We start from the raw sequence: 27,686 nt of genomic DNA on the forward strand, positions 1-27,686 counted from the left end.
AAGTGTCTGAAGCCTGGCAACAAGGAAACAGCGATTTTCAGAGAGGAATTTAAGGTGGACTGGAAACAACGGACTGATTTGCCTACAAACCGCTTCTGCCAATAACCTAGATGGTTTGTAAGCAGTGAACACTTGGGGCTAACATGAAATCACCGAGAAAAACAACATCAGATCAAACTGACTTTCCATCCTATTCTGACCCCAGACAAGAAAAAAGGAGTACTACAGACATGACAGATGTCTCACACATTCAAAAAAACCATTGCACCAACTCTCTCCTTAGATCTTTTTTTTTTTTAAACATCTTTATTGGAGTATAATTGCTTTACAATGGTGTGTTAGTTTCTGCTTTATAACAAAGTGAATCAGCTATACACATACATATATCCCCATATCTCTTCCGTCTTGTGTCTCCCTCCCTCCCACCCTCCCTATCCCACCCCTCTAGGTGGTCACAAAGCACCGAGCTGATCTCCCTGTGCTATGCGGCTGCTTCCCACTAGCTATCGGTTTTACATTTGGTAGTGTATATATGTCCATGCCACTCTCTCACTTCATCCCAGCTTACCCTTCCCCCTCCCCATGTCCTCAAGTCCATTCTCTAGTAGGTCTGTGTCTTTATTCCTGTCCTGCCCCTAGGTTCTTTATAACCTTTTTTTTAGATTCCATATATACGTGTTAGCATACGGTATTTATTTTTCTCCCTCTGACTTACTTCACTCTGTATGACAGACTCTAGGTCCCTCCACCTCACTACAAATAACTCAATTCCGTTTCTCTTTATGGTTGAGTAATATTCCATTGTATATATGTGCCACATCTTCTTTATCTTTATGGATCTGACGGAGCCCTAGGGGTTGAACGGTTGTAGAGTTGTATTCCAGTCAAATACAGTAAGTCCCCTACATACGAACCTTCAAGTTGCGAGCTTTCAAAGATGTGAACATCCAATCATGTAAGTTAGTTCACGTGGCTGGTGTACATTGTCACTTGTGTGCATCCTCTACAAGTGGCTGTACTTTTGTGTACTTTACTGTACATTACTGTAGAGAGCACAGTAGTACAGTACCTTTATTTCAAGCCCAGGATGTCTGGAAGCAAGCATAAAAGCAGTGGTACACAGCCAACTGTGATAGTTGGGTACCCAGGCTAACTTTGTTGGACTTATGAACAAACTGGATTTACGAACGTGCTCTCCGAACTGAACTCATTCGTATGTAGGGGACTCGCTGTAGTCAGGGAATGCTGAATGGTGAAGCAATGTCGACTAGTGAGTACGGCTAGGAGCAGGGAACGTCTCTAGTAATATAACAAAGAGTTTTGTCTTTGGTCATGTTGATTAAATCATTTTTACAAATGAAGCAGACAATTATATAGAACCTTATTAAACTGAATTGAAAGTTATATCTGGTATGCTGACTTACAGAATAGAATTTTAGAAGACTTTTTTTAAAACCGGGAATATTAGCTAAGACTAATAAAATTAGATTTAATAAAAATAAATATTTTCTACAAATAGATCTTTTTAAAATCAACTCTCCAAGTACAGGCTAAATGAGACTTCGTTTCATAACAATTAATATTACAAAAATTAAAAAGACCAAGGAATCTTAGGTAAACATGAGTCGTGAGTGTAGTACATGTGTAAAGAGACCTAATTTAAGTTCCATACATGAACACTCCTAATATTAAAAAGAACAATATAAAATTGCCAATATTCAACCATTTTTAACTTACTAATATGGCAATCTCATACAGTTCAACCTAATACGATTACATGTGAATCACAAGAGAAGTACAAAGTGCTACAGAGCTCAGAAAAGGATAATTTACCACCACTTGGGAAACCGAAGTGGATTTGTGAAAGAAATGGCATGTGAGCTGGAATTTGGGTGATGGCTGGGATTTGCACAGGAGATTAGGGGGAAGGGGGACATTTCAGACAGAGGCAACAGTCGGGGAAAAAGACCCTCGGACAGGAAAGTAGCGTAGTTAGGTTAAAGCGTGGAATATGTAAAAGTGAGACACAGGAAGTAACACTAGAGAGGGAGAGACTGGAGCTGAACTTTGGAGGCCCTCAAATCCACTGTAATAAAAGTGCTCAAAAATTCCATGAGCTGCCTACAGAGACCAAGAACAGTATTGGGCACATAGTAGGGGTCACATTTGAATGAATAAGTGAATGAATGAAAGAAGGAGTGAATTATTTGTGATGGGTACAGAACAAGAAGAGGTCAACATAGACACAGCTCCTGCTTGCCAATCCAGTACATCACCAACATCATAGTACTTTCCATCTACAAGGGATCTTGGAGATCATTTCGTCTAACTCCCTCAAAGATTCTGGGTAACTACCAACAGGACTGGAAATACTCAAGCAAAAGAGGCGAAAGGCTGCCTGGCCCTCTGCCAGTTTCTAGGGTAATCTGATTCACCAGAGCAAAATCTCCAAAGAAGATTTCAGTTCAATAACTCCTAAATATTGTGTTTTGGACTCTTTACTGAAAATGAATGCCATCTAAGTCTACAAGTTTCGGAAACAAATGTTTGGTGGCTTTTGTGGGCAATTGTTTTTAAAACATCAAGCAAGTCTAAGGTATAATTTTAAAGAATCTGGCTCCAGGAGCAAAAGCTGAAGCATTAGTCACATGTTTTACATTTCTCGCTCTTGCCTGCCAGATTTTTTTTTTTTTTTTTAATTAAGAAAGGAAAAATGGGTCAGCCCAAAAGAATTTTTACAACTGTCAGAATAAATACAAGGCCCAAGCAACCCCATAAACTTCATTTTTGGAGACTTAGCTCCGCCTCTCTCTGTGGCTTTAAGTGTCCTTTATTTAGAACTCAGCCAAAGACACAGCCCTGGTGACTCCCCCTACATCTTGCGTACTGTAAGGACATGTTTTCTCTCTGTCAAGAGGGAAGAGGACTGGTGTGAGCCTAGATGACAGCACAGCCTCTTCTGATTTCAACAGGACACGGTGGGTGGAGGATCTAAGGGTCAGAGAGAACCCTTGCCCAACCCAGCTTGACTCCAAGGTCCTTAAGAAACCACCCTCCTTCTTAGAAAGAATCACCACCCATGAGGCAATTTTGAAGACATCTTCAAGAAGCAACTCATCAGATAAAAGAAAGTCTCTCCTGGGCTTAAGGAACACTTAGGTGCTGAGCACACTTGTCCAGACTTCAGTCAACAAAACTATAACCATCCTTAGTCCACCCTTCACTCTGGGAGTCCCCTGAGTAGCTACTGCTTTTAGGATGAGCACCAACGCTCAGGTTTACTTTCTTGCAGGGTCTGGTTCGGTTGAATTGTTCCAGAAGAGCTTCTACCAACCAGACCTAAAATTTAGATGGTGTTGCTGGTAGCAACCTGCTTCCTCTTACAAAGCAGACCAGGCCTCCTGGTGATGCATTGATTAAGCTGGACCACACTAGAACAGTGAGTTTCAAACTTCTTAACCATGAGTCACAGTAAAAAGATGCCTTTTACACATGGCTTAGTACCTACGTGCACATATTTAAAACAAGTTTCACAACAATGTTATTCTAATATTTTTTCTTTCATTCTGTTCCAATTTTAAAATATTGATTTTTTGACCCACTAAATTGATTTCAGAACCCACTCTTAAGCTATACCCTGCATTTTGAAAGGCAAGGCCCTACAGCAACACTGTCCAATAGAAAGATAGTGCCAGCCACAGTATGATATTTTAAAGTTGCTAGTAGCCACATTAAAAAAAAAAAAAAAGTAAAAAAGAAACAGGTGAAACTCATTTTGACAATATATTTTTTTTAACCTGTTATATCAAAATATTATCATTTCAACATGTGACCGCTATAGAAAACGACTGAGCTATTTTACAGTATTTTATCATACGAAGTCTTCGAAATCTGGCGTGGACTTTGCATGCACAGAACGTTTCAATTCAGACTAGCCACATTTCAGGTGCTGCATAGGCACATGAGGCTAGTAGCTACCCTGCTGAACAGTGCAGCCCTAAGAGCTCGGGTCCCACATCCCCCAGAACAGCAGGACCCACGATGGTGCCCGGCAGCAGAGGGAAGGAGAGCCATCCACCCCTGCTGAACTGCACTGCATATGTGCTCACACGACCTCATCTCACACTGTACTCTCAGGCTCCTAGCGAAAGCTCGCAGCCCGGATAAAGGATAGGCGATTTCACAACGAAGAAGAACAGAAATGAGGCTTGTTAACAAATAATAAGCAGTATCGCTCTGAAACTCCTCAAAGTCCAAATGCATTCTTTTGTCTGTGACATCAGAAATATAACAAATGCACATAAGATTCGAACCAGAGAGTAACTTTTAGAGAATTTGTTCTGAAAAATATATCTTGCTGATTAAAAAAAACTGAATAAATAGCAGGATTGCAACTATGTTAAAACGTGCGCCTGTGAACGAAGATTGGAAGATAAAAAGCAAAAGTTTAAAGAACGGTGCTACTGCGGTAGAATCATGGGTGATTTTTTCTCTTCTTGTAAAAATATCGTGTACAATGTTGTGGCATCACTCTTTTAAGAATAATATTGCTTTGAAAAGGTTCTTCCTTCTTTTCCAAAGCAAACACGTATGCCACTGAATCCCTATAAAAAGAAAAGGGTAAGGATAACATGCTTGGATAAAAGGCAAGAAGGACCAGAAGCAGTCAGAAAATTTGACCTTGACAGAGCCAATTACACTGGGACAGTCTGACGGGAAACACCTAACGACAGCTGGACTGCCGAAAACTTCTAGCATAGGCTTTACGTTTTGCCTGAAGTAGAAATTTAAGAGTTAAGAATGTAAGACCGCATAGCAGAGGAAACTTTGAGAGGGTAAGAAAGCAAAGGCAGCTGAATTTTACTAACGAAAACTGAAAAGTCTACAGATACTATTATGTTATATAATAAAGTATAATTTATTTTAAATCCCCTCTTGCCAATGAATTCTGGTAAGAGTAGCACACCCCAGAAAGTGCCGTACACAACAAGCCTGCCCCCAAAATCTCAGAGAAGCAGCTTCTTCATTATGTGCATAACCCTAGTGGTTATGAACATAAAGGGTGTCAGATCCCTTTACAAAAATGTGTTCTACAGAACAAAGCCAAAGTGGTTTGATACTGGGTTAATACAAGCTTGAAGCAAATTGCAGCCCTCAGATAAGAGACCAAATAAAATATGTGAAAACCCTAAGTAAAACAACTTCGGAATCCAAAGCAGAATTGGGTTCTCAGAGGTCTATCCTTGACCCATGACTCAAACCTGTATGTCACCAAGAAGCTTATGGATTAACTTTAAATACCATGTTATTCTACCTATAGAGGTCACCATAATAGTTAAACCAATTTTCATAAGATCATGAAATGTGTAGAAAAAAGCAAGGATGACAAAAATGAGGCAAAAGCAGCATTTTTCCTTTCTTTTCTTGTGTCAACAGTTGAAGTATAAAATACAAATTAGATTTAGCTTATTTATTCAATATTTTCCTTTTTGTTTCAAAGAATGAGATTTACAACATTACCAAATGGCGAGAAAAAAAAAAAAAAAAGTCACGAAGACACATGTTTTATAATAGAGATTAGGTCAAACAACTTGTAAGATTCTTACTGAGTACTGACTATGGCTTGGACATGGTTCCAGGTGATGGGAATATGAAGATTGATTAAAGATGGTCCCACCCCCTGCCCTTGAGACGCTCAAATGAACAGGGCAGAGAGAAACATTTTTTTTAAAAAAAGGATACAATGTGACAAGTGCTGTAATAGAGCTTTTCGTAAAGTGCTAAGATGACCCAGATAAAAGGATAATTATTCCAGAAGAGGGATCAGGGAAAGTAGAAGAGTACAGATGACATTTGAGCTGGGACTTGAAAGGTAAGTAGTTTTATCAGTCAATCCGTGAACAGAAAAGCACTGCAAGCTGATACAATAGCATATGCAGTGACAGGAGGAGGACAGAGCTGCATATAAATGTGGACTTCACTATGGCTGATGAAATCTACAGCTCTATATTCTCAACTAAGAATAGGGCTAGTTCTTTTAATGGAGACATAACCACATGGGGAGCTGGAGGGACAGAGAGATGGAAGGAAAACTTTTAAGCTTTCATCTGCCACACAGAAGAGTATCATCAACCCTGTTGCTGTAACTCTTAGCAAAATAGGGAGTTCAGGTTAGGGATGGGGGCTGAAATCAGAGCTGCTGCCATCAGCACTTTGCGGCCCAGTCATCTAAAGTTTTACAAGGCTTTATCCCTCGAGCAGACATTTGTGGATTGTCTAGGTCAACAATGGATAGAAAGTCATTTTTGTAAAGAATATCATAATCCTTCAATGCTAACCAAAGAACGTTCACGAAGAAACACTTGAATCAACTTTAGCTCCCTGAGAAACACTTCTGTGGGAGAGAAGCCGCAGCAGGACCCTCCAGGATACCCACAGCAGTGTGATGGAGGAAAGCTGGTCCTGGGCCCAGCTGATCTTGGCCCCGCTGCTTTGCACATAGACGATGTTACACAAGCGCCTTGAGTCAGTGTGTAAGATCCCTTCTCCTTTTGTTCCATGTACAGAGTCAGCACACGCAGGGAGGATTCAGTGTCTGTCAGTAACACTTAACGTGAGCAAATCACTTATTCAGCATCTTTGTGCAAGGGATTTAATTTTTCAATTACAGCTCAGAGTACGAGGGTCAGTTAGCCCCACAAGTCAGCTGAGAACAGGCGTAAATAACAGAGAATGGATGCAGGAGTCTGAGTATCCTGAGAGCATAGGAAAGGATCTTAAGATACTCAGGGGGGACCCTATATGAATAGAAGGAAGGCCAAGTTCGTGGGCAAGAAGCCAGAGACCCCGGAGACTATTTTTAATCCAGAAGAAGGGCAGGAAGGAACAGGAACAAAACAAGGAACTCACACAGGAGAAATGGAAAGCAAGAAGGAAGCGACCGTAATAAGCAAATGGAAAGACAGTGAGAAAAAATAGATCTTAAAACTAAAATTGTATTCCTAACAGGGAAGCCAGGAACGCCATAAGAAAAGGCTGAAAGAGAGAAGAGAGCCCAAAAAGCAACAAGAGGACTACTCAAAGGAAGTATTTTAAATGCCTACATCTTATGAGGGTCAGTGTGGGTTGGTTGGTAACATTTTGCCTATGGTATTAGGTCATGAGTTCAAGTCCCACATCAGGATTTGGCCTAAAACCAAGTGCTGATTTTCCAGCAGCTCTGAAAGGCTGGAAGCACTTTCCATTCCTGGGCACATTAACTTTACTATCCTTCTCTGCAACAAATTAAAAGTACCCCAAAGAAAGGGAGAATCAAAGAGAATCAACAGCCATTATCTCAAAACAAAACAAAATCATACTGGAGAGGGAATAAGAAAATAAAGAGAAAGTAGGAAGTTTTCATATGCAAGATATTTACTGCATTTGTCTTTAGAATCCTGTGAGTATGGGATATTTGTTCCCACATCCCATCTATTGAGAGAAGCCATCTCTGCACTTTCAATGCACCAAGAATACTACTAGTAACAGTGGTCATAGCAGAGGAAACACTACTCCTTGCTGAACATGAAGATATCATTAGGTAATCAGCAAATAGGAAGAAAAAAATATAGAAACGATTGCCACTGGGATGAGGGAAGAAAGGCAGGACTAATGAACAGACCATATGCCAATCACGCACTTAGGTGGTGAGGAGAAGAAAAAAAAAAAACAAAAACGGCCTTACGGTTTAATAACAATAAGAATATCCTTGTATTTGTATAATAATTTACATATTAAAAAGTACTTTTATATACATTAACTCATATGATCCTCACAAAACCCACGGGCAGAACGATTATCCCCATTTCACAGATGATGAAAGTGAAGATTTAGAAAGTCCTGTGACATTGTGAAAGTCACAACCTCGGGAGCAATTCAGCTCATTCCTAGTTTGGGGCTCAAGTACTGCATTAGCTAATCAACATGCAGCCCAATGAGAAATTTTACCTTTACTTTAACTTGTGAAAGCACAATTTACTCACATCCCAAATTATGCCCAACGAAGAATGATTAGCATAATGCTTACCAAGCAATTTTTAGAAAAACTGTTTCCTACCTTCCCATTTTTCAGGCAGAAATGGCAAATACAGGAGACAGAATACAGCCCATTGTTAACTAGTACAATATTTTTAAAGCATAAAAATCAGAACACCAACAAATTAACTATACAGGAAAACTGAAGGAATTTGAAATGCGAAATACTGGAGCCCAGGCAATAATCATCTTTCACTGTACAGGCAGACAGACAGAGAAAACACGACAATAGATATTACTTCTAATAAGCAAGGATTACTAAACCCTGCCACGGCCCTTCCACCCAGACGTGCAAAACGAGAAAGGGATGTCAGGAACATAAAGCCTCGCTAAGACCGCGTCTCAATCAAGTGGTCTGGATTCTACACAACCACAAGCGTCCAGGGCGGACCCACGCTTCTGCAAGTTTCCACCGTGGGGTTCAAAGAGGACCCAGATGGTGGGGTCCCGATGAGAGCCCCACGGCTCAGTGAGGGAGGGCAGACCATACCCTAGGTTCTGCGCCAAGCACCTTATACACACAACTCACTTCTCACAGTAACTCTGTCCAGAGAGGATTGCTCATACCCTCCCTTTCCAGGTGAGGAACTCAGGCTGAGAGAGTTTAAGTAACTTCAGAGCTCTACTTCACACAGCCGCACATGGGGCAGAGGCCAGCTCTGGATTCACATCTATCTGGCTCCAAAGCATAGGTTACCTCCCTCAACTGGTGCTCCTGCTGGAAACACCCCTGAAAAGAAAGAGCAAATAGGAGGTGCCATCTCCTACAAAGGCCCCCAGCCAGGAGAAAGAACCCCAGCCACGCCCTGATGGCTCTGGGCCCTGTTAATTCTTGATTAGGTCTCAAAACAGATATGCTCATCAGATATGCTCATTGTGTTGGGTCATTAGGAGAAGTCAACATTTGGATAGAAAACAGCAAATGTTTTCCCTGTGCTTCACAAACTAACCAAATGCCTCCGATTTCCTGAATTTTCTATTTGGGAGTATCAGTCACCTCAATACAGAATTTCAAGTATTGCAATTTTAATTAGAAAAGTCATGACTGTAAAGCATTTTATTTTTAGCCAATGTCTAACCCAGTTTCAATTATTTTTACCTATATCCATTACATGTACTTTTGTTAGACAGAAATTGTCCACAGATTCTAGCTCCGTCACCAGCAGTGACAGCATGAGAACAGCATCTGACTAGAAAAGAGCTGCTACCAAGAAAGTTGCCAAGAGCCTCAGTTGATATTACCTACCAAAGACATCCTACTTTTAGCAGAAACAGTTTGTTTCTGGCCTTCAAATTATCTTTAGAATGACGAAGCTGGAAGGACTCAGCCTTGGCTCTGCTTTTATAAAAGATGAAAATGGGTACTAAAATCAGCAGGAAACAAAATAAAGGGGAAAAGTTGAATTGCTCAATTCCTTGCTGAAAGAGCAAACAAACAGAAAATGTCTGGGGGAGTTTACACGGGATGAGATTAACTGTGTGGAAATGAATTCAAATGAATGGACCACAGATGGCACAAACAATTATACTAGAAAATGTAGGGTAATGATTCTGTGAGTGTGGAAGGATATACAGAACCAACAACGACACGCCATCCCACTCCCAACCACCACCGTTATTATCCTTGGAAGTCAGTCATACGCGGCATGACATAAAGGAGAAGACGGCTTTGAGGAACCAAGCTAGGCAGAAACCCCATTCATCAGACCACAATACACAGCCACAGTGGTGAAAAGGCACAGGTATTTCTACAGTGTTAAGCCCAAAGGATCAGTGGTAAATGACATGCTTCTCTCTCTCTGCACAAGACTAACTGGGCTTCCTCCAAGAAGGTGTCTTCTACCTAATGTAGTCTTGTCCTACCTTTATTCCTTCATTCCTCCCTCTATTTTTATCCTTTTTTAAATTGAAGACAGTTCCTAAACAGAAGAAAGTTAATCAATCACAATAATGACACAAGGGAAACCAAGCAAAACATAACAAAGTCAGACTTTGATCGGTTATATAGAAGAGGTCATGAAATGACATTAGAAAGATGCACCAAATCCTAAAAAAATATGATACGAAAAGACATTTTAATTTATGGTGTATGTGTGTCTATGTGTGTGTGTAAGAGAGAAAGATTGAAATTGTGGAAGCGGTAAACTAAGGAAGAATTAGATCTTATCAAATTTCTTCTTCTGTACAAGTGGAGTCAGCAATCAGAGTGAGCCTCTAAGAGCACCAATGCCCGCAGGCAGGATAAACAGTTTCAGAAAGGGCTTAAAGACATTGAGTAGGAAGAGGGAAAAAGACCAGGACACCTAACCATAAAATTTCTTGCATCCCTAACAACACAATTATAAGTGTAACCGCTGTTGTCTAAAACACAACTCTGTAATCATAGCCCTGTGGGTTCCATATTTATTCTCCCTCCATGGCGTACAGATTCAATCTGTTTAGTTTGTAAGGAAACAGAAGACTTTAGAAGGAAAAGAAAAAAAAAAAAACAAAAAAACCAGAAACCACCAGCTCTCCAAAGTGCTCTGGAATCTGAGAAGCAAGCAGTGCTTGCTGCCCCGTTCATGAGCCTGAACTGAGCTGCGTCTCTGGACAGGACACAGCAGGCACGCCTGGGTCTGGTCTGCAGGGCCTGCTGACAGGAAAGAAGGCATTTGCTAGTGTTTACATGGAGCAAGCCTGCCTTGAAGTCCCCAGGACATTTCATCCAATAAGAAGAGGATGGCGCTGACCCCAGAAAGCCGGAAGGCTTTTGACCTGCTCTTTGAAACCAGGGTGGTTAAGATCCACGCCTGCCAGGCCTCCTCTCGTCACCCTCCACTCCCACCACTGTCCCGCCTCTCCCTGCACTCTCCCCCGTCCACCCTCTTTGTTCCGCTGCCCCAGTTTCATCTGGATCCTCATTCCTTTCCTCACTTCATGACCACTTTTGCCTCCTCCCCTAGTCCGGCTCCTTCCCGATGCAGCCCCCCGTCAGCTGTCAGTCGTCTTTTCTCAAATGCAAATCTGACCATCCCACTCTGCTGAAGCCCCTTTAGTGCTGACTACAGAGCATTCAGGACCAAGCAGATTCTGCAGCTTAGCACAGACATGGCTCCGGTCTTGCTCTCTGGCCTCCTTTCCCATCAGTCCCCCACCAGGGGCCCTTCCCCCTTCCCCAGGCTGAGCCTCACACAGGGCTCTCATCTCTGGCCCCCATGCTTTTCCCCACGCTGTGCTCTCTGACTGGAATGCCTGTCTCCAGTGCCCCACACACCCTCATTTAACTCCTATCATCTGTCAACTCTCCACTAAAGGGCCCTTCTTCCGTGCAGCCTTCCTGGAGTGCCCACTCGCCACTCCCATCTGATTTATATGCCACCCTTTGGGGCTCCCCTAACACCCAGTGCAGATCTCTCACACAGCACTGATCACACCTACCACAATATATGGTAATTAGCTTACGTTCCTGTCTCCCCTACTACCTGAAATTTCCTTAAGAACAAGGGGTGTCTTGCTTTACTTTGGATTCCCAAGATTTAACGTGGTGTCTGGCATAAAGTAGGCTGTTGATGAATAAATGAATCCTATTGAAGGTGAGGTTAGCAGACTCAAATGCAGATGACAGAACCATACAGAGATAGGCCACAGCAGCGAGGGAGTTCACAGTGGCTGTTTCACTAGCAAACAACCCAGAAACTGCCCCAAACTCCAGATTCCAAATCAACTCTGTGGGGATAACCACACCCATCAGTAATCCAGACACGAGCTAAGCTGAGCTTCTCTCACAGAATAAAGCTACATTCCTCATCTCCCCCCATTTAACCAATACTTGCCTTGCTTCATTTACAGAAATCTTTTTTTTTTCTGTAAAAAGTTTATCTTGGTAGAAACTTAAACGTTTTATTTATTTCAGCTTATTACTGCATATTTTAATGTAAAATGTATAGGACAGTCACTACAAGATTCTGATTACATAGAAGGGGGATATGTACAAGGATATGCACACCACGGACAAAGGAAACTAAAATAAGTGGGATGGGGCAGTGGCGAACTCCAGCTAAAGAGCTAAAAGGGAAAGGCACAGTATCGACTTTATTGCTCTACTTTTCTTTCTAAATTTAAAAGTCCAGGAAATTTTTCTTTATGCTTTTACAGAAATAACAATGAAATATGCTTACAATATTAATTTAACAGCATGTATACTTTAAGCATAAGGAATTAATGTGACTCATAGTTATGCTGTTATGTATTTGCTGGGGGCAGACATGTATCTTGCACTCAGCTGAGTGTCCCCAGGATTGCTGAACTGAAATGGATATTCTTGGGTTACATGCTAAATATTCCTTACACAGACCCCAAAAGATTCTGAAAGCAGTGAAAGGACTTAACATAATAATGATAGCTCAGGCAATTGAAACTGACCGTATTTTCTTGATTGGTGTACGCCACATGCTGTACTATTGGATTATTTTAGAAACATGTTCCCAAGGTCAACATGAAAAATAGCAGTTGGTTCATTTACAGATGGTTGTTAAATTTTGGAATTTACTTTCTAAAGCCTAAATTAAACATTCCGATAGACAGGAATAATGCAACCCGAGGGCCTGTTTTCCTAGATGAAAATAAGGATGACAGACTCTAAACTGAGGGCTCCTCTAGGGCTTATCTCCTTACAATTCTAAAACCCTGGCTCCTGAGCCCTCTGACCGTACATAATGGTAATGTTTGCCAACCCTAACTTGTGCATTGCCTTTCTTTCTTCAACATTCAATACTATCGGACCTCTTGCCTTTAAAAGGCACTGGGGGATTGTCTAGTTAATTCACTGCCATGATTTTTTTGTTGTTGTTAAAATGAATAATCACTACCTTTGTTTGTGCCCTGCTTTGTTACAGAAAGGATGTAAGATAGCTGTAATCATTAGCTAATTACTTTTTCTCACTCCCATGCACCCCTCCTTTTCTTTATAAGCTAACATCTTCATGCTGATTTGGGTTTAAATGAGGAGCAACCATACATTCATATTTATCAAGACAATATTTGCGGGCTTCCCTGTGGCACAGTGGTTGAGAATCTGCCTGCCAATGCAGGGGACACGGGTTCGAGCCCTGGTCTGGGAGGATCCCACATGCTGTGGAGCAACTCGGCCCGTGAGCCACAACTACTGAGCCTGCGCGTCTGGAGCCTGTGCTCCCCAACAAGAGAGGCCGCGATAGTGAGAGGCCAGCGCACCACGATGAAGAGTGGTCCCCGCTTGCCGCAACTAGAGAAAGCCCTCGCACAGAAACGAAGACCCAACACAGCCAAAAAATAAATAATAAATAAATAATAAATAAATTAAAGAAATCACTATTAAAAAAAAAAACTGGAAACTTTAAAAAAAAAAAAAGACAATATTGGCCTTGCAGAAAGGCATGAAGCTTGATCCGCTCATTCAACAAACATTTACTGAGTGTCTGCCAACTAGATGGCCATAGTTCTCACTTCACGGAGCTTACAGTCTAATGGGTAATACAAATAAACAGGCAATTACAACAGAGTGAGGTAAACACATCACAGAGAGATAGAGAATGCTTCTGGAACACGCAGAAGGGGTACCTCCTCCAGACTTGGGAGATCGGAGAAGCTTCCCAGAAGTGAAGTTCGCTGAAAACTCAAGGAACTGTGTGCCATTTAAAGGCAATATGGACGGCAATGCCACGGGAACAGCAGGTAGAGTCAACTCAAATAGCGCATCAAAGTGAGGTCGAACTTCTCCATTCAGATGTGACAAGTGGTTATCTTACACCACTGCACTCATAAAACCCACTAGGTTCTATAACAGATTTCCAGTTCCTTTTATTTTTAAATGCATTCTTTTTTCTCCTGTCCTATTTTACTATCTTTACCAGCCTCCCAGCTATCAAGTATTTCAATTCAACCCAACAAGGGCCTCTGTGGGAGATAGTGGGATAAATACGGGACGCAGGGCAGGGAGGCACTGGGGCCTCCCCACAAGGACCACGCAGCCACAGAAGCGCAGAACTGAGACAACCACGTGACTATCCGCTGACCACTCCACTCCCCACAAACCTTGCAGAGGTGACCAATCCTGCTTGTGAAACAAATATCTCCACTTTGACTTTATCTTGGGTTTGATCCATTTTTCTGGACCCTGAGGCTGCCATATTCCGAAGACGGCAAAATGGGCTCTTGACACTGAAGCCCCTTCCCTAACAGTGGGATCCTTTTCCTCTGTCCATTTGAGTATTCCTCCTAAAATGGGACATTTCCTGCTTCCAGAGAATACTGATATTTTCTTAAATTGTTTCTACACATCATTGTCAATGTACAACCACAATGCTGGGACCAAAGGAAAATAATAACTTTTCACCATTTGCTCTTCCAAAAATTACTGGAAATTTTTCTACAAGCTAATTGAATGGTTGGATAAAATTACTTTTTAATGTCTCTTCCAGTCCTGAGATTTTATGATTCTCTGACATAATCAGAACCATTTTTCTTTGAGGGCTATAGTTGGGTAAAATTATCCCAGTCTAAGATGTTATTGTAAAGGAAAAATTGGGTCAGTATTTCAATAATATTTAGTTTTTCAAAGTTGCCCAACATAACCTCACAAAGCTGCAGCTGCTGTACTATTAAGTCCAGCCTGGGCCATAGTCGGTTGTATATTTTCCAACCAAAGACAGAGGGTTTTTCTTCAAAAGATCAACTGAACACAAAATCTCACAAACAAAACAAAAAAGAATGTCCCAAATGGTTTTGGATTGTATGATACTTCACATCTAAGGATGTGCAATTATTTTGCTATCATTCCCAAACTGGATCTTAATTCTGTTTTGTGATCTGAGTACTAGAAACTACAAACATCGTACTCAGTCACTTAGGCTTTTTGACATGTAGTGAGAGTCGTGCCCACCCCCAGGTGCTACGTAAGCTCACACGTCTTTGGTGTACGACCCTTTATACACTCAAGATGGAGAGCTTATCATAAGATACACATCTTCACAACAAATACCTCAATTTGCAGCTCAAGTCATCATTCAAAACATAAAGAAAAGAAAGGTGTGTTGCTCAGGTCTTGCACCAGCTGCAATATCTAGGGGGGAAAGTACATCCTAAGCATCCTTGTTCTTCTGAATTGAAGTTCTCTTCCACCACTATGGAAACAGCCTTAGGGTCCTAGGCAGCTCCCAACAGCAAGGAACTAAACATCTGGGTTCAAATCCAGCCTCTACCACTTCCTAGCTGTGTGACCCTGGCAAGCAATTTAATCTCTCCGGACCTTTTTTCCTAATGTGGAAAGAAAGAGATAATCACAATACTACCTTCCTCAGAAATTGTTGTCATATTTCGATATACCCTCACCTCACTTCAGTCTCTAGCTCACTCTAAAAGCAGTTGCTTTGACGTGAGGAATATGGTCAATAATATTGCAATAACTTTGTATGGGGACAAATGGTTACTAGGCTTATCATGGTGATCACTTCACAGCGTATGCAAATGTCAAATCATTATGCAGTACACCTGACACTAACATCAGAGTGTAGGTCAACTATATTTCAATAATAAGTCACTAAATAAAATGGTTGCTTTGAAGAATTTTGAAAGGGTTACTGGAAAAACAAATATAGAGAAGCCACTCACAGCCTAAAGAGAAAGGCTTTGTAATTGCTATGGCTCGATTGGTTGAGTCACATTTAATTAAATCTGGAGTTTCCAAGGACAAAAACAGTGCTTCCCAACAGGACACCTAAGATAAGAAAACAAGGTGGATCTGGGTTGGAGAGTTCCTAGGAACTGGCTTCTGAGGACAGATTCCTCCACCAACTAGAAGCAATCTTTTTACATATTTCCCTCTTGATATTTTAGCTCTACTGCTAAATCCAGGGTGAACCAACTCTGAACTCTGTATAAATATGAGAACTCTGGGAGAGGGGGAGAGAAGAGGAGTCCAGTGAACGGAACACTCAGTGAGAATAACTAAATAACTGGGAACATCTAAATGAACCATACTTCGTGTGTTTGGGATCTCCAGAGTTAACCCCTCCATTTCTCCATGACTTACTCATTCACCGTTATTGCGTTTGGCCAAAAACTAAAACTGTCACCCAAGCAACATCAGTCTTACTATAAAAAGAGGAACAACCTGGCATCAGAAAATATAATGACCTTTCTGAAGGCAGCTGCTTCAGAACTTGTGAATCATTTTGAAATACTCAGGCCAAACCACATCAATACCACATTTAAATAAAATGCAATACACACAACCACCAAAAACAAAGTGATGACTTGTCAGAACTCTAGTTCTGCTTTTCCTATCAGGTCTGCTGGTGATACACCTAATTAATTTCAAAATCATATTCCGAGTAAGGTACCTACTGGATAAGTGAAGACCTCAGGTGTTCAAAGGAAAGGTTCCTACCTTTCCAGAGCACACCTGCAGATGCCACTAACAATTTACTGCCCTAGTGGGTGGTACCTCGACCCCAAGTACGGAGCATGAAGGGCCTGACTTGAAGCAGCTGGGGAAGCCCAAAGCAGTGAACGCCTGTGTCAGCAGCCCAGCAGACCCATGGCAGAGGAAATCATTGCTGCTGGCCATCCTGCCTTAAACTCCAGGAATTGCAAGTCACATGATGCCTCCAGTCTTAACACAAAGTCCTGGGCAGTTTTGTTTCCTGTCCTCCTTCACACCCGACCTTTGATTTCTGCTCAAAAGACTGAATTTTCTGAAACCCAAAGCCAGGAAAGATTGGATGCCAGTGCATAATCTTCATTGCTCTCAAGCCCATCAGCTGTGAAGCCTGAGTATGGCCAAAATAAGGCCAGGTGAAACCACACTCCATCCTCTCTGTTCGCTCACCACTATGTTCTTTCTCAAGGCTTTTTGAGTCATCTGTCACTGCTCGCTGGGGATTACTTGTACCTCCAGATGAAGAATTCCTTCGTTCTTCCACATGATGATGTCTGCCCAAGCAGTGCTGTTTGCCCGAGCTTTCCATTCCTCACATCCCCTTTAGTTGGGATATGTTGAAGGATTCATTAGGAGATAATGAATAACTCACATGATCTCACCCATCACTAAAATCTCAGTGGAAAACAATCTTGTTTATGGAAGCTGTGTTTTGCCAAAGATCCAGCCCTCTATGCATTCTACTCATGAAGTCGTGGGCACTAAGCACACATTTGCCTCCTCGCAGGCTCTGGAAAGGATGAACAGTGGGAAACGTTCCATCCCCCATAGGAGGCAGATTTGGAATGTCAGGTCCCCTGAGCATACTGGGTACTTGGTAAACGTACAGGAGTAGGAGAGGGGCTGTCAGCATCAAGAGTGGGGAAGACAGGGAGAGAAAAGGATGCCATCTGGGCAAAATGACTCTTGTCTAACACAGTGCTATTTGCTGGTCCTGTTACTCTGTGTCACTTTCTGCCACTCCACTCCCACTTTATTTGCCAAATACCTCAAGACGTTTCTAAGAGGTTCTGAATTATTGACAGACCTAAGGGAGATGCTTTGGAAAACACTAAGTACAAAAACAGACCGGTACTGCTAGTGCAAACACTTGGTCATTGGTGGTTTCCTTTTTAAGGCCAAAAGAGAAGAAGAAAAAAAAAAAAAAAAAAAAGCCTGCCTCTGCTAAATAATAATGATATTCACAGAATAAGAGACACTGCAAGTCCAAAGTTCACAGTCTCTCCAGCTTTACTCACCCCTAGCCATCTTGCTCCTTTATTGGCAGCCTGTTGAATCTGGACTCTTTTGAGGGTGACATGGTACACAGCTCCTTCCTCTACCTCTTCACCCCAGTCCTGAATCGAGCTCTGCCAGGAGATGGGACAAAGAGAAAGAAAAAGAGTATTTTTTTTTTCCTCTCCACTAACCACAATCTATCCCAGCTGCTTTGCTGCTTACAACAGCACTCAGGGCATAAGACGGGCTGTTCAAAATAAATATTACAATCAGAGGAACACAAGACACATTGCGATAGAGGGAATGCTGAGATTTTCTTGGCCCCCAGCCCTTTCCTGTGATATCAGGAGCCCCGGACTTTTCCATTTAGTTATTTTTCCTAGACTCACTCACATATCTTAAATAGTTTTTTAAAGTCTTTTGGGGTTTTTTTTTTCCTTCTTAAAGAAACTGGGGTTTAGTCCTGATTAACTTTTCCTCCTCAAGTGAGAGGAATAATAATTCATCTGCAGAAAAAGGTTGTCCTTTTATAAGTGGCTCCGTTATTCGAGCAAACTACATTTTAAACTCTGCCACAGACAAGTGTTTAAAATGCCAAGAGTGCTCGCTCCTTTGGAGTGAAATGCTTCGCATGTCTTTTTCTCCTCTTATTGTTTTGGAACCCACAAAGTTAGCGGGAGGTAGAAAGTTTTCATTTCCGTCAAATAATCTGGCATGTGCAGAAAAAGCAACACGTCAACTGTGTGCAGCGACCCCCTGGGTTTCCCTAAACTTGAAGTTTGTGTTGTTTAAAGAGCCGCTGGGACACAGAAGCGCTCCGCGGTTCACCCAGACTCAGTCCTTTTGCCTTAAAAGTTTTCCTGTGCTGACACACATCTGCCCAGACACACCAAAGGCAACTGCTGAGAAAGTATGGTTTAAAGGGAGAAGACACGCAGAGAGGAAGGCGTAGAAAGCCGAGGGAGAAAGCTTTAGCTCTCAAGTCTGGAATCGGATTGCTCCGTTCACTCCGAGCGAGTCCAAAACCCGCCCAGAGAAAGCGGGAGAAGATTCCCCACCAGAGCAGCCTCGGGAGAAGGCAGAGAGTTCCCGTTACCATTTTAGCTTGCCAAAGCAATTTCATTCTCAGTTTTCTCTCCGGTGTGTGGACGCAGCATGATGCGCCCTGCTCCCAGGCGAACGCAGTCCCCACCCGGCTCAGCCACGGCGCCTCCAGCCCCGGCCCCGCGCGGCCGCCGCGCACCCAGCACAGACACGCGCCCGCCGCCGCCGCCGCCGCCGCCGCCGGTGCGCGCGACTCGTCCACAAAGGGAGCGCGGCGAGCGAGCGAGCGAGGGCGCTGCAGACTCCTCCCCACGCCACTCCGCTGCTCCGTGATGTCAGGCTTTCCTGTTTGTGCTTAGGAGCACACGCTCCATCTCTGAGATCCCATGGATAAAGTTAACGCACAGTGATTTCTCTAGCTCTGAAAGTGATCGGCAGACAACCACCCTTTCAAGTGGATCAGGTTTTCCTGATTGGCCACCAGGTGCCAAAAAAGATCTGGGTGTGGTATGAGGAATCTTACTGTGTTTCTCCTTTTCTTCGCTCAAGGAAATAAAGGGGGAAGGGGAGGTGCAAAAAAAGGATGGGAGGAGGCGGTCAGAAAAACGTCTATTATCTGCCTGTTACCTATTGAATTTAGATTCAGTCAGGGCAACGACCCCAATGAGAGTGGCAATACTAGAAGCCCGAAAGTTTTTCATTAGGACAAGAAAAGAATTGATCAGAGGGTATTCCAAAACCCATGCCCAAGGGCTGCCCCTGTCCTGCATCAGCACACCATCAAGAGGAAATGGCTCTGGACTTCTTTCTACCACCCATATGATAAGGCTCATCCAACTGTAACTGGCCATCGTGGGAGGGAAAGGGACAAAGCAGGAAAGGGTTTTGCTGAGACTGACAGCGTGGAAATTGGGCCACCAGTGGCCCCGGAGGTTCTGTGAGTCTTTGTGACTCATCACCATGGGTTGAGTTGTCTGTACTGTAGGGACACAGTGGGATAATAACTGCAGGGAAAGAGCCATTCATGAGGAGACTGCCAGAGGGAGTTTTGTCTTAACAGAAAGTAAATCAACAGCAAGATACCAGATGATAATATAATCAAACTTTGGCACGTGACAATTCCATACCAATTGCAAAAACGTTTAGGGCTCATGTCTTTTATACTATTCAGCCCTAAATGAATTTAGTCGCCTTTAAATTTTTTTTTAAAGAAAGGCCTCTCACTGATTGCCATGCTAAGGCATAAGGCTGGGCTTTGGTTAATAATAAATACATTATGAACTGAAAAGCTAGAGAATCAAGTGTACTGATGTTCCCAGGAGAGCAAAATAAATGACAGGCCATATCAAGGAAAAAAAAAAATTCTTTGGACACTTGAACATCTTCAAGTCACTCAGCAAATTTCCCCGCATACAACCAGAACCTACGGGGCTCAGTAACTGTGGAGAGACAGGACACGCCTTTTATAAAACGGAAGTGATCATTTCTATTCAAAAAAAAAAAAAAAAAAACGTATAAACTAGACCCTTCTGTGACCACCAGGATAGAGTGTCCCCAGTGTCCAGAGGAAATGGTGTGGAAGACCTACCTCCCTGCTTCTTAAGCCATCCCCAGCCCCCAGGCCCACCCCTATTCGGTGATCTTGAAGTACACAAGATGCACCTGGGGACAGTTAAGCAACCCATAAGATTAATTTCACCACTACTTTAACCTGATTTTTGGCTGTGAATTTGGAGATTACTCCTTAAAGTTTTCCACTCCAAGGATATCGAGAAGTTTCTTCAACCACGCCCCTCCTGGGAAGCCCTCCTGGACAGGGCAGCTTATAACTCACAAGGCTCCACTCAGGTTTCAGATCTCCTCAGCCTCCTCTCTACTCCACCAATTCCCAGGCTGGCCACCTGGTGTGTAAGGGGAAAACAGGCTTCCAGCAGATGCAACTTCAAAACCTGGTTTTACATTAAGCGTGAACTTGGGCGCTACTTCCCTGGGCTTTCATTTCCTCATCTGTAAAATGGGACAAACATTGATCTCATAGAGTTTGAAAAAGGATTAAATGGAACTTGTATACAAAACACCCAGCACATGATCAGAAAAAGCTCCATTCCCTTATTATTACTGCACTTCCAAACTGCATTTTCCCAGACTCACTGAAAAGTTGTATGTATGCAATGTGGGGAAATCTAAAATGATGTCTTCTTGCTGAATAATTTCAGAGAGGTTTTCCAAGAAAGACTACTTGTATTTATACCTTATAATGTACGTGATTTTATCCAAATGTTGATCCTCAAAGAAAGGTTGGTTTTAGATACAGTAATCAAGTGTTGCAGTTTATAATTTTTAAATATTTATTTTAAAATATTCCACCTGCAGGCAGCTCAAGTCAGTATTACCTTACTACACATACTTTTGGGTTAAAATACTTCTGGTCAATATGTGGGAAGGATAAACCAGTAAGCCATTTATAACTAAGTTTGAATTTAGTTACCAGATTAATCTACCCATGATCTAGCATGGCCCTAAAAGAACAGGTCAAGTTTTGTTAAAGGGATATCAGCAATGTTTCATATTTTTCAGCATACAAGTCTTTGAACTCCTTGGTTAAGTTTATTCCTAGGCATTTTATTCTTTTCAATGCTATTGTAAGTGGGACTGTTTTCTTAATTTCATTTTCAGATTATTCATTATAAATGTATATAAATGCAACTGATTTTTATATATTGATTTTAAATGCTGCAACTTTACTCAATTCATGTATTAGTTCTGACAAGTTTCAACACACCATGCCGGGAAAACTGGATATCCACATGCAAAAGAATGAAATTGAACACTTATCTTACACCATACACAAAAGTCAACTCAAAATAAACTAAAGACTTAAAACGTAAGACCTGAAACTATAAAACTCTTAGAAGAATACATAGGGGAAAAGCTTCATAGCATTGGTGTTTGCAATTATTTCATGGATATGACATCAAAAGCATGGATATGACATCAAAATCATGTAGTGAGACTACATGAAAATACAAAGCTTCTGCACAGCAAACAATTATAACAGAGTGAAAAGGCAACCTATGGTATGGGAGAAAATATCTGCAAACAACATATCTGATAAAGAGTTAATATCCATAATATATAAGGAGCTCCTACACTCAATACCAAATAATAATAATAATAATAACTGAATTTTAAGATGGGCAAAGGACCTAAAAAAAATTTCTCCAAAGATGTACAAATGGTCAACATTATGTGAAAAGAGGCTCAACATGACTAATCATCAGGGAAATGCAAATCAAAACCACAATAAGATATCATCTCACACCTCTTAGGATGGCCATTACTTTAAAAAACAAAACAACAACAACAACAAAAAACCAAAGACAAAAAATAACCCCACAAATGTTGAGAAGGATGTAGAGAAAAGGAAATTCTTGGTAAGAATGTTAATTGGTACAGCCATTACAGAAAACAATGTGGAAGTTCCTCAATAAATTAAGAATAGAACTACCATATGATCCAACAATCCCATTACTGGGTATTTATCCAAAAGAATTTAAGTCAAGATCTCAAAGAGACCTGAGTGCTCCCACATTCACTGCAGCACTATGCATAATAGCCAAGATGTGGGAACAAACTAAATGTCCATCAATGGATGAATGGATAAAGAAGATGTGGTACATATATACAATGGAATATTACTCAGCCATAAAAAGAATGAAATTGTGCCATTTGCAGAGATGTGGATGGACCTAGAGACTGTCATACAGAGTGAAGTAAGTCAGAAAAACAAATATATAATATCACTTATATGTGGAATCTAGAAAAATGGTACAGATGAACTTATTTGCAAAGCAGAAATAAAGACACAGATGTAGAGAACAAACGTATGGATACCAAGGGGGGAAGGAGGGGATGAATTGGGAGATTGAGACTGACATATATATACTACGATGTATGAAACAGATAACTAATGAGAGCCTACTGTATAGCACAGGGAACTCTACTCAGTGCTCTGTGGTGACCTAAGTGGGAAGGAAATCCAAAAAAGAGGGGATATATGTATACATATAGCTGATTCACTTTGCTGTACAGCAGAAACTAACACAACATTGTAAAGCAACTATACTCCAATAAAAATTAATATAAAAAAAAACAAAAAGAAGATGTGGTATATACAGACAATGGAATATTATTCAGCCTTAAAAAAAGGGAGGACATCCTGTATATGTGAGAACACAGATGAACCTAGAGGACATTATGCTAAGTAAAATAAGCCCGTCACAGAAGGACAAATACTGCATGATTCCACTTACATGAGGTATCTAAAGTAATCAAAGTTGTAGAAGCAGAAAGTAGAATGGTGGTTGCCAAGGGTTGGGGGAGGGAGAAATAAGGAGCTGCTTTTCAATGGGTATCAAGTTTCAGTTACACAAGATTAAAAAGTGCTAGAGATCTACTGTACAATATTGTGCTTATAGTTTATAGTAATGTACTGTACACTTGAAAATTTGTTAAAGTTGAGGGGGAGGTGAAGGAGATCAGGAAAGATCTATACTTAAAGCATTAGGATGTTGCTAGGAATAGTTTTATGTTGCCATATTTGGTGATGACTGACAGTCAGTAGCGATAGAAGATTCTTAGGATATAACAGGAAAAAGGAAGAGGTATGGAAGAACCCCAAACTAAAGGAAAAAAAAAAAAAAAAAGCTTTCTTGCTCTACAGTTTCAGCAGAGCCAATAAATAGAGAACTCGTAAGAGCAAACATAAGCAGCTGGTGTGCAGATTCTTTAAGAGAATCTATCTAGAAGTGGAAATATGTAGTTTATATACTCCATTTATTCATTTATTTATTCATAGGCTTCTATGACACCATGCTTTTCTAGATTTTATTCTACATCTCTGGCTGCAAGAAAAAAATGAAAAATATAAAAATTATGACAGTATACTTATGTACATAGGTTGACATGTAGTAATACTTATGTGCCTGGATAAATGATGAGACATTTGGCATCGAAGAGCCAGGATTTGAATCCCAGCTCTAGACAATGTGTCAACCAAGAGTTTGACCCTCACTTCTCACAGGTTTGGTGTCCTCATCTGTTTCCTTTCATGCTTATCATGAGTGTTAAAAAAACTGTCCTATATAAAGTATCTAACAGAATAAACTATGCTATATAAAGCACCTAATAGAGTGCTTGGAACATAGGGGGCCTTGAATAAAAATATGTCTCCTTCCCTCCCTAACCCCACACTCTTTCCCTTTAATGTAATTCTGTATTCATTTACTGCATTTGGTTTGCAATCTGCATGTTCTTTTTTTTTTTTTTTTTTAAAGGGCAGCGGCTTAAGAAGAATCCACCTGCTTTCTTTTTTTTTTTTTTTTTTTTTTTTAAGATTGATTGATTGATTGATTGCTATGTTGGGTCTTCGTTTCTGTGCGAGGGCTTTCTCTAGCTGCGGCAAGTGGGGGCCACTCTTCATCGCGGTGCGCGGGCCTCTCACTATCGCGGCCTCTCTTGTTGCGGAGCACAAGCTCCAGACGCGCAGGCTCAGTAGTTGTGGCTCACGGGCCCAGTTGCTCCGCGGCATGTGGGATCCTCCCAGACCAGGGCTCGAACCCGTGTCCCCTGCATTGGCAGGCAGATTCTCAACCACTGCGCCACCAGGGAAGCCCCCTGCATGTTCTTTAGATGTCTGCTTAGGTAATAGATTGTACTGCATGACAGAGAAGTAAGAGCAGTGCAAGTATAACAGACACTGGACTTGGAAATAAGTAGTTAAGAACTTGTCTTAAACATGGCAATATCAGCATAAGATGGTATGAAATGGGAAGGCCATGGCTTTGTCCTCAAACTCAATGCCAGCCTATGATATCCTGCTCCCAGTTAAAAGTATAGAGGAAAACAGTCCTAAGAGAGCACTAGTAATAATAATAACAACAGCAGCTATGTGAAAAAAGCTAAATAATTGAGAGGTCAGGATTCTCCTTCCATGTGTTAGGACTGCTGAGTGCATATTGCCTCTACTTCCTTAAAGACCTCACCTAAACAGATAAGTTTGAAAACCTTTCCCACTTTTGAATGGAATTGACAATAGCCATTTTGCAACAATTTATTCACAAACTATACCTTTCGCTGTCTGTAGGTCCCCAAAAAAACTTTTGGTGGAGGACATAAGCAAATAAGTTACTTATTTGCTTCTTAACTCCTTCCCCCAACAATATCAAAGGTTTGTCAAAATGCAAACTGCTTAATCCTCCCAGCGTCCCTATGAAATGCTTCTCCCTACTCTTAAGGCTTAGAGGCTGTGTTGCTCATTAACTTTCCATCTTCAGCTTCCCACTATCAGCCAGGCATCCTGCTATGGTTGTTTTCTAGCTCTGCTAACTGGAGTTGCCCCCATTCACCTACTCTTTGCTTGAACTTTCAACCTTGCTTTGCAAAAGGTAAGGAGACAGTCATGCTTGGTTAAAGATGACCAGTCCTCCAAACACTCTTTAAGCAGTAGACAGTTGCTTCTATCTTCTGAGAGCCCAAAGTGATTTTTACTAATTATCACAGAGATACTATGAAGTATAAGTTAAAATTTTTCAATTCTCTATTAGGGGTTTTTTATTTAGGCAAGCAAATGACAAGTCAATTTTAGTTGGACCTACTACAACTAGAGTAGAGGCTGCCCTAGGGGGCAGAAAATGGAGACAGAAGAAACATAAATAGCACTCAACAGATGGCAGGCGAAAGGCATAGGACTCCTCTGGCCATGATAACAAACACTTTTCAACTAATAGTTTACCAATTGTTGGTGGTTGCTCCTTTTTTTCAACTTGAAGAGATTTTTTTTTTAATGTTTATTGGAGTATAATTGCTCTACAATGGTGTGTTAGTTTCTGCTTTACAACAAACTGAATCAGCCATACATATACATATATCCCCATATCTCCTCCCTCTTGCATCTCTCTCCCACCCTGCTTATCCCACCTCTCTAGGTGGTAACAGAGCACCAAGTTGATCTCCATGTGCTACGTGGCTGCTTCCCACTAGCTATCGATTTGACATTTGGTCGTGTATATATGTCCATGCCACTCTCTCACTTTGTCCCAGCTTACCCTTCCCCGTCCCCGTGTCCTCAAGTCCATTCTCAACGTCTGAGTCTTTATTCCTGCCCTGCCCCTAGTTTCTTCAGAACCTTTATTTATTTATTTATTTTTATATTCCATATATATGTGTTAGCATACAGTATTTGCTTTCCTCTTCCTGACTTACTTCACTCTGTATGACAGACTCTAGGTCCATCCACCTCACTACAAATAATTCAATTTCGTATCTTTATATGGCTGAGTAATATTCCATTGTATATATGTGCCACATCTTCTTTATCCATTCATCTGTCGATGGACACTTAGGATGCTTCCATGTCCTGGCTACTGTAAATAGAGCTGCAATGAACATTGTAGTACATGACTCTTTTTGAATTATGGTTTTCTCAGGGTATATGCCCAGTAGTGGGATTGCTGGGTCATATGGTAGTTCTATTTTTAGTTTTTTAAGGAACCTCCATACTGTTCTCCATACTGGCTGTATCAATTTACATTCCCACCAACAGTGCAAGAGGGTTCCCTTTTCTCCACACCCTCTCCAGCATTTATTGTTTCTAGATTTTTTGATGATGGCCATACTGATCGGTGTGAGGTGATACCTCATTGTAGTTTTGATTTGCATTTCTCTAATGATTAGTGGTGTTGAGCATCCTTTCATGTGTTTGTTGGCAATCTGTATATCTTCTTCGGAGAAATGTCTGTTTAGGTCTTCTGCCCATTTTTTGGAGTGGGTTGTTTGTTTTTTTGATATTGAGCTGCATGAGCTGCTTGTAAATTTTGGAGATTAATCTTTTGTGCTTCGTTGGCAAATATTTTCTCCCATTCTAAGGGTTGTCTTTTCGTCTTGTTTATGGTTTCCTTTCCAATGCAAAATCTTTTAGGTTTCATTAGGTTCCATTTGCTTATTTTTGGTTTTATTTCCATTTGTCTAGGAGGTGGGTCAAAAAGGATCTTGCTATGACTTATGTCATAGAGTGTTCTGCCTATGTTTTCCTCTAAGAGTTTTATAGTGTCTGGCCTTACATTTAGGTCTTTAATCCATTTTGAGTTTATTTTTGTGTATGGTGTTAGGGAGTGTTCTAATTTCATTCTTTTACATGTAGCTGTCCAGTTTTCCCAGCACGACTTATTGAACAGGCTGTCTTTTCTCCATTGTATATTCTTGCCTCCTTTATCAAAAATAAGGTGACCATATGTGACCAATGGTTACATATGGGTTACAATGGGTTACAACCCACCATATGTGTGTGGGTTTACCTCTGGGCTTTCTATCCTGTTCCATTGATCTATATTTCTGTTTTTGTGCCAGTACCATACTGTCTTGATTACTGTAGCTTTGTAGTATAGTCTGAAGTCCAGGAGCCTGATTCCTCCAGCTCCGTTTTTCTTTCTCAAGATTGCTTTGGCTATTTGGGGTCTTTTGTGTTTCCATACAAATTGTGAAATTTTCTGTTCTAGTTCTGTGAAAAATGCCATTGGTAGTCTGATAGGGATTGCATTGAATCTGTAGATTGCTTTGGGTAGTATAGTCATTTTCACAATGTTGATTCTTCCAATCCAAGAACATAGTATTCTCTCCATCTGTTTGTATCATCTTTAATTTCTTTCATCAGTGTCTTATAGTTTTCTGCATACAGGTCTTTTGCCTCCCTAGGTAGGTTTATTCCTAGGTATTTTATTCTTTTTGTTGCAGTGGTAAATGGGAGTGTTTCCTTAATTCCTCTTTCAGATTTTTCATCATTAATGTATAAGAATGCAAGAGATTTCTGTGCATTTATTTTGTATCCTGCTACTTT

The 27,686-nt window shown here is 41.2% G+C and overlaps 1 protein-coding gene across 6 annotated transcripts in view; it reads right to left on the reverse strand.

The window, feature by feature from the left end:
• The window catches only part of RGL1 (ral guanine nucleotide dissociation stimulator like 1), a 295,305-nt gene that overhangs the window by 115,072 nt on the left and 152,547 nt on the right, over positions 1-27,686 (reverse strand). For 2 of the 6 annotated variants that reach the window (XM_082401612.1, XM_082401611.1), the window contains exon 3: positions 17,770-17,880. The exons of 1 other annotated variant lie outside the window; for it this stretch is intronic. In XM_082401612.1, coding sequence (XP_082257738.1) covers positions 17,770-17,880 — 111 coding nt within the window. Of the gene's footprint in view, positions 1-1,833; positions 1,912-17,769; positions 17,881-18,845; positions 19,380-27,686 lie in introns of those variants that run through there. 3 more of the 6 variants (XM_082401616.1, XM_082401615.1, XM_082401613.1) reach the window with 3 other exon arrangements.

This window comes from Balaenoptera borealis (assembly GCF_965194805.1).
Source record: "Balaenoptera borealis genome assembly, chromosome: 1".
NCBI classification, from domain to species: domain Eukaryota; kingdom Metazoa; phylum Chordata; class Mammalia; order Artiodactyla; family Balaenopteridae; genus Balaenoptera; species Balaenoptera borealis.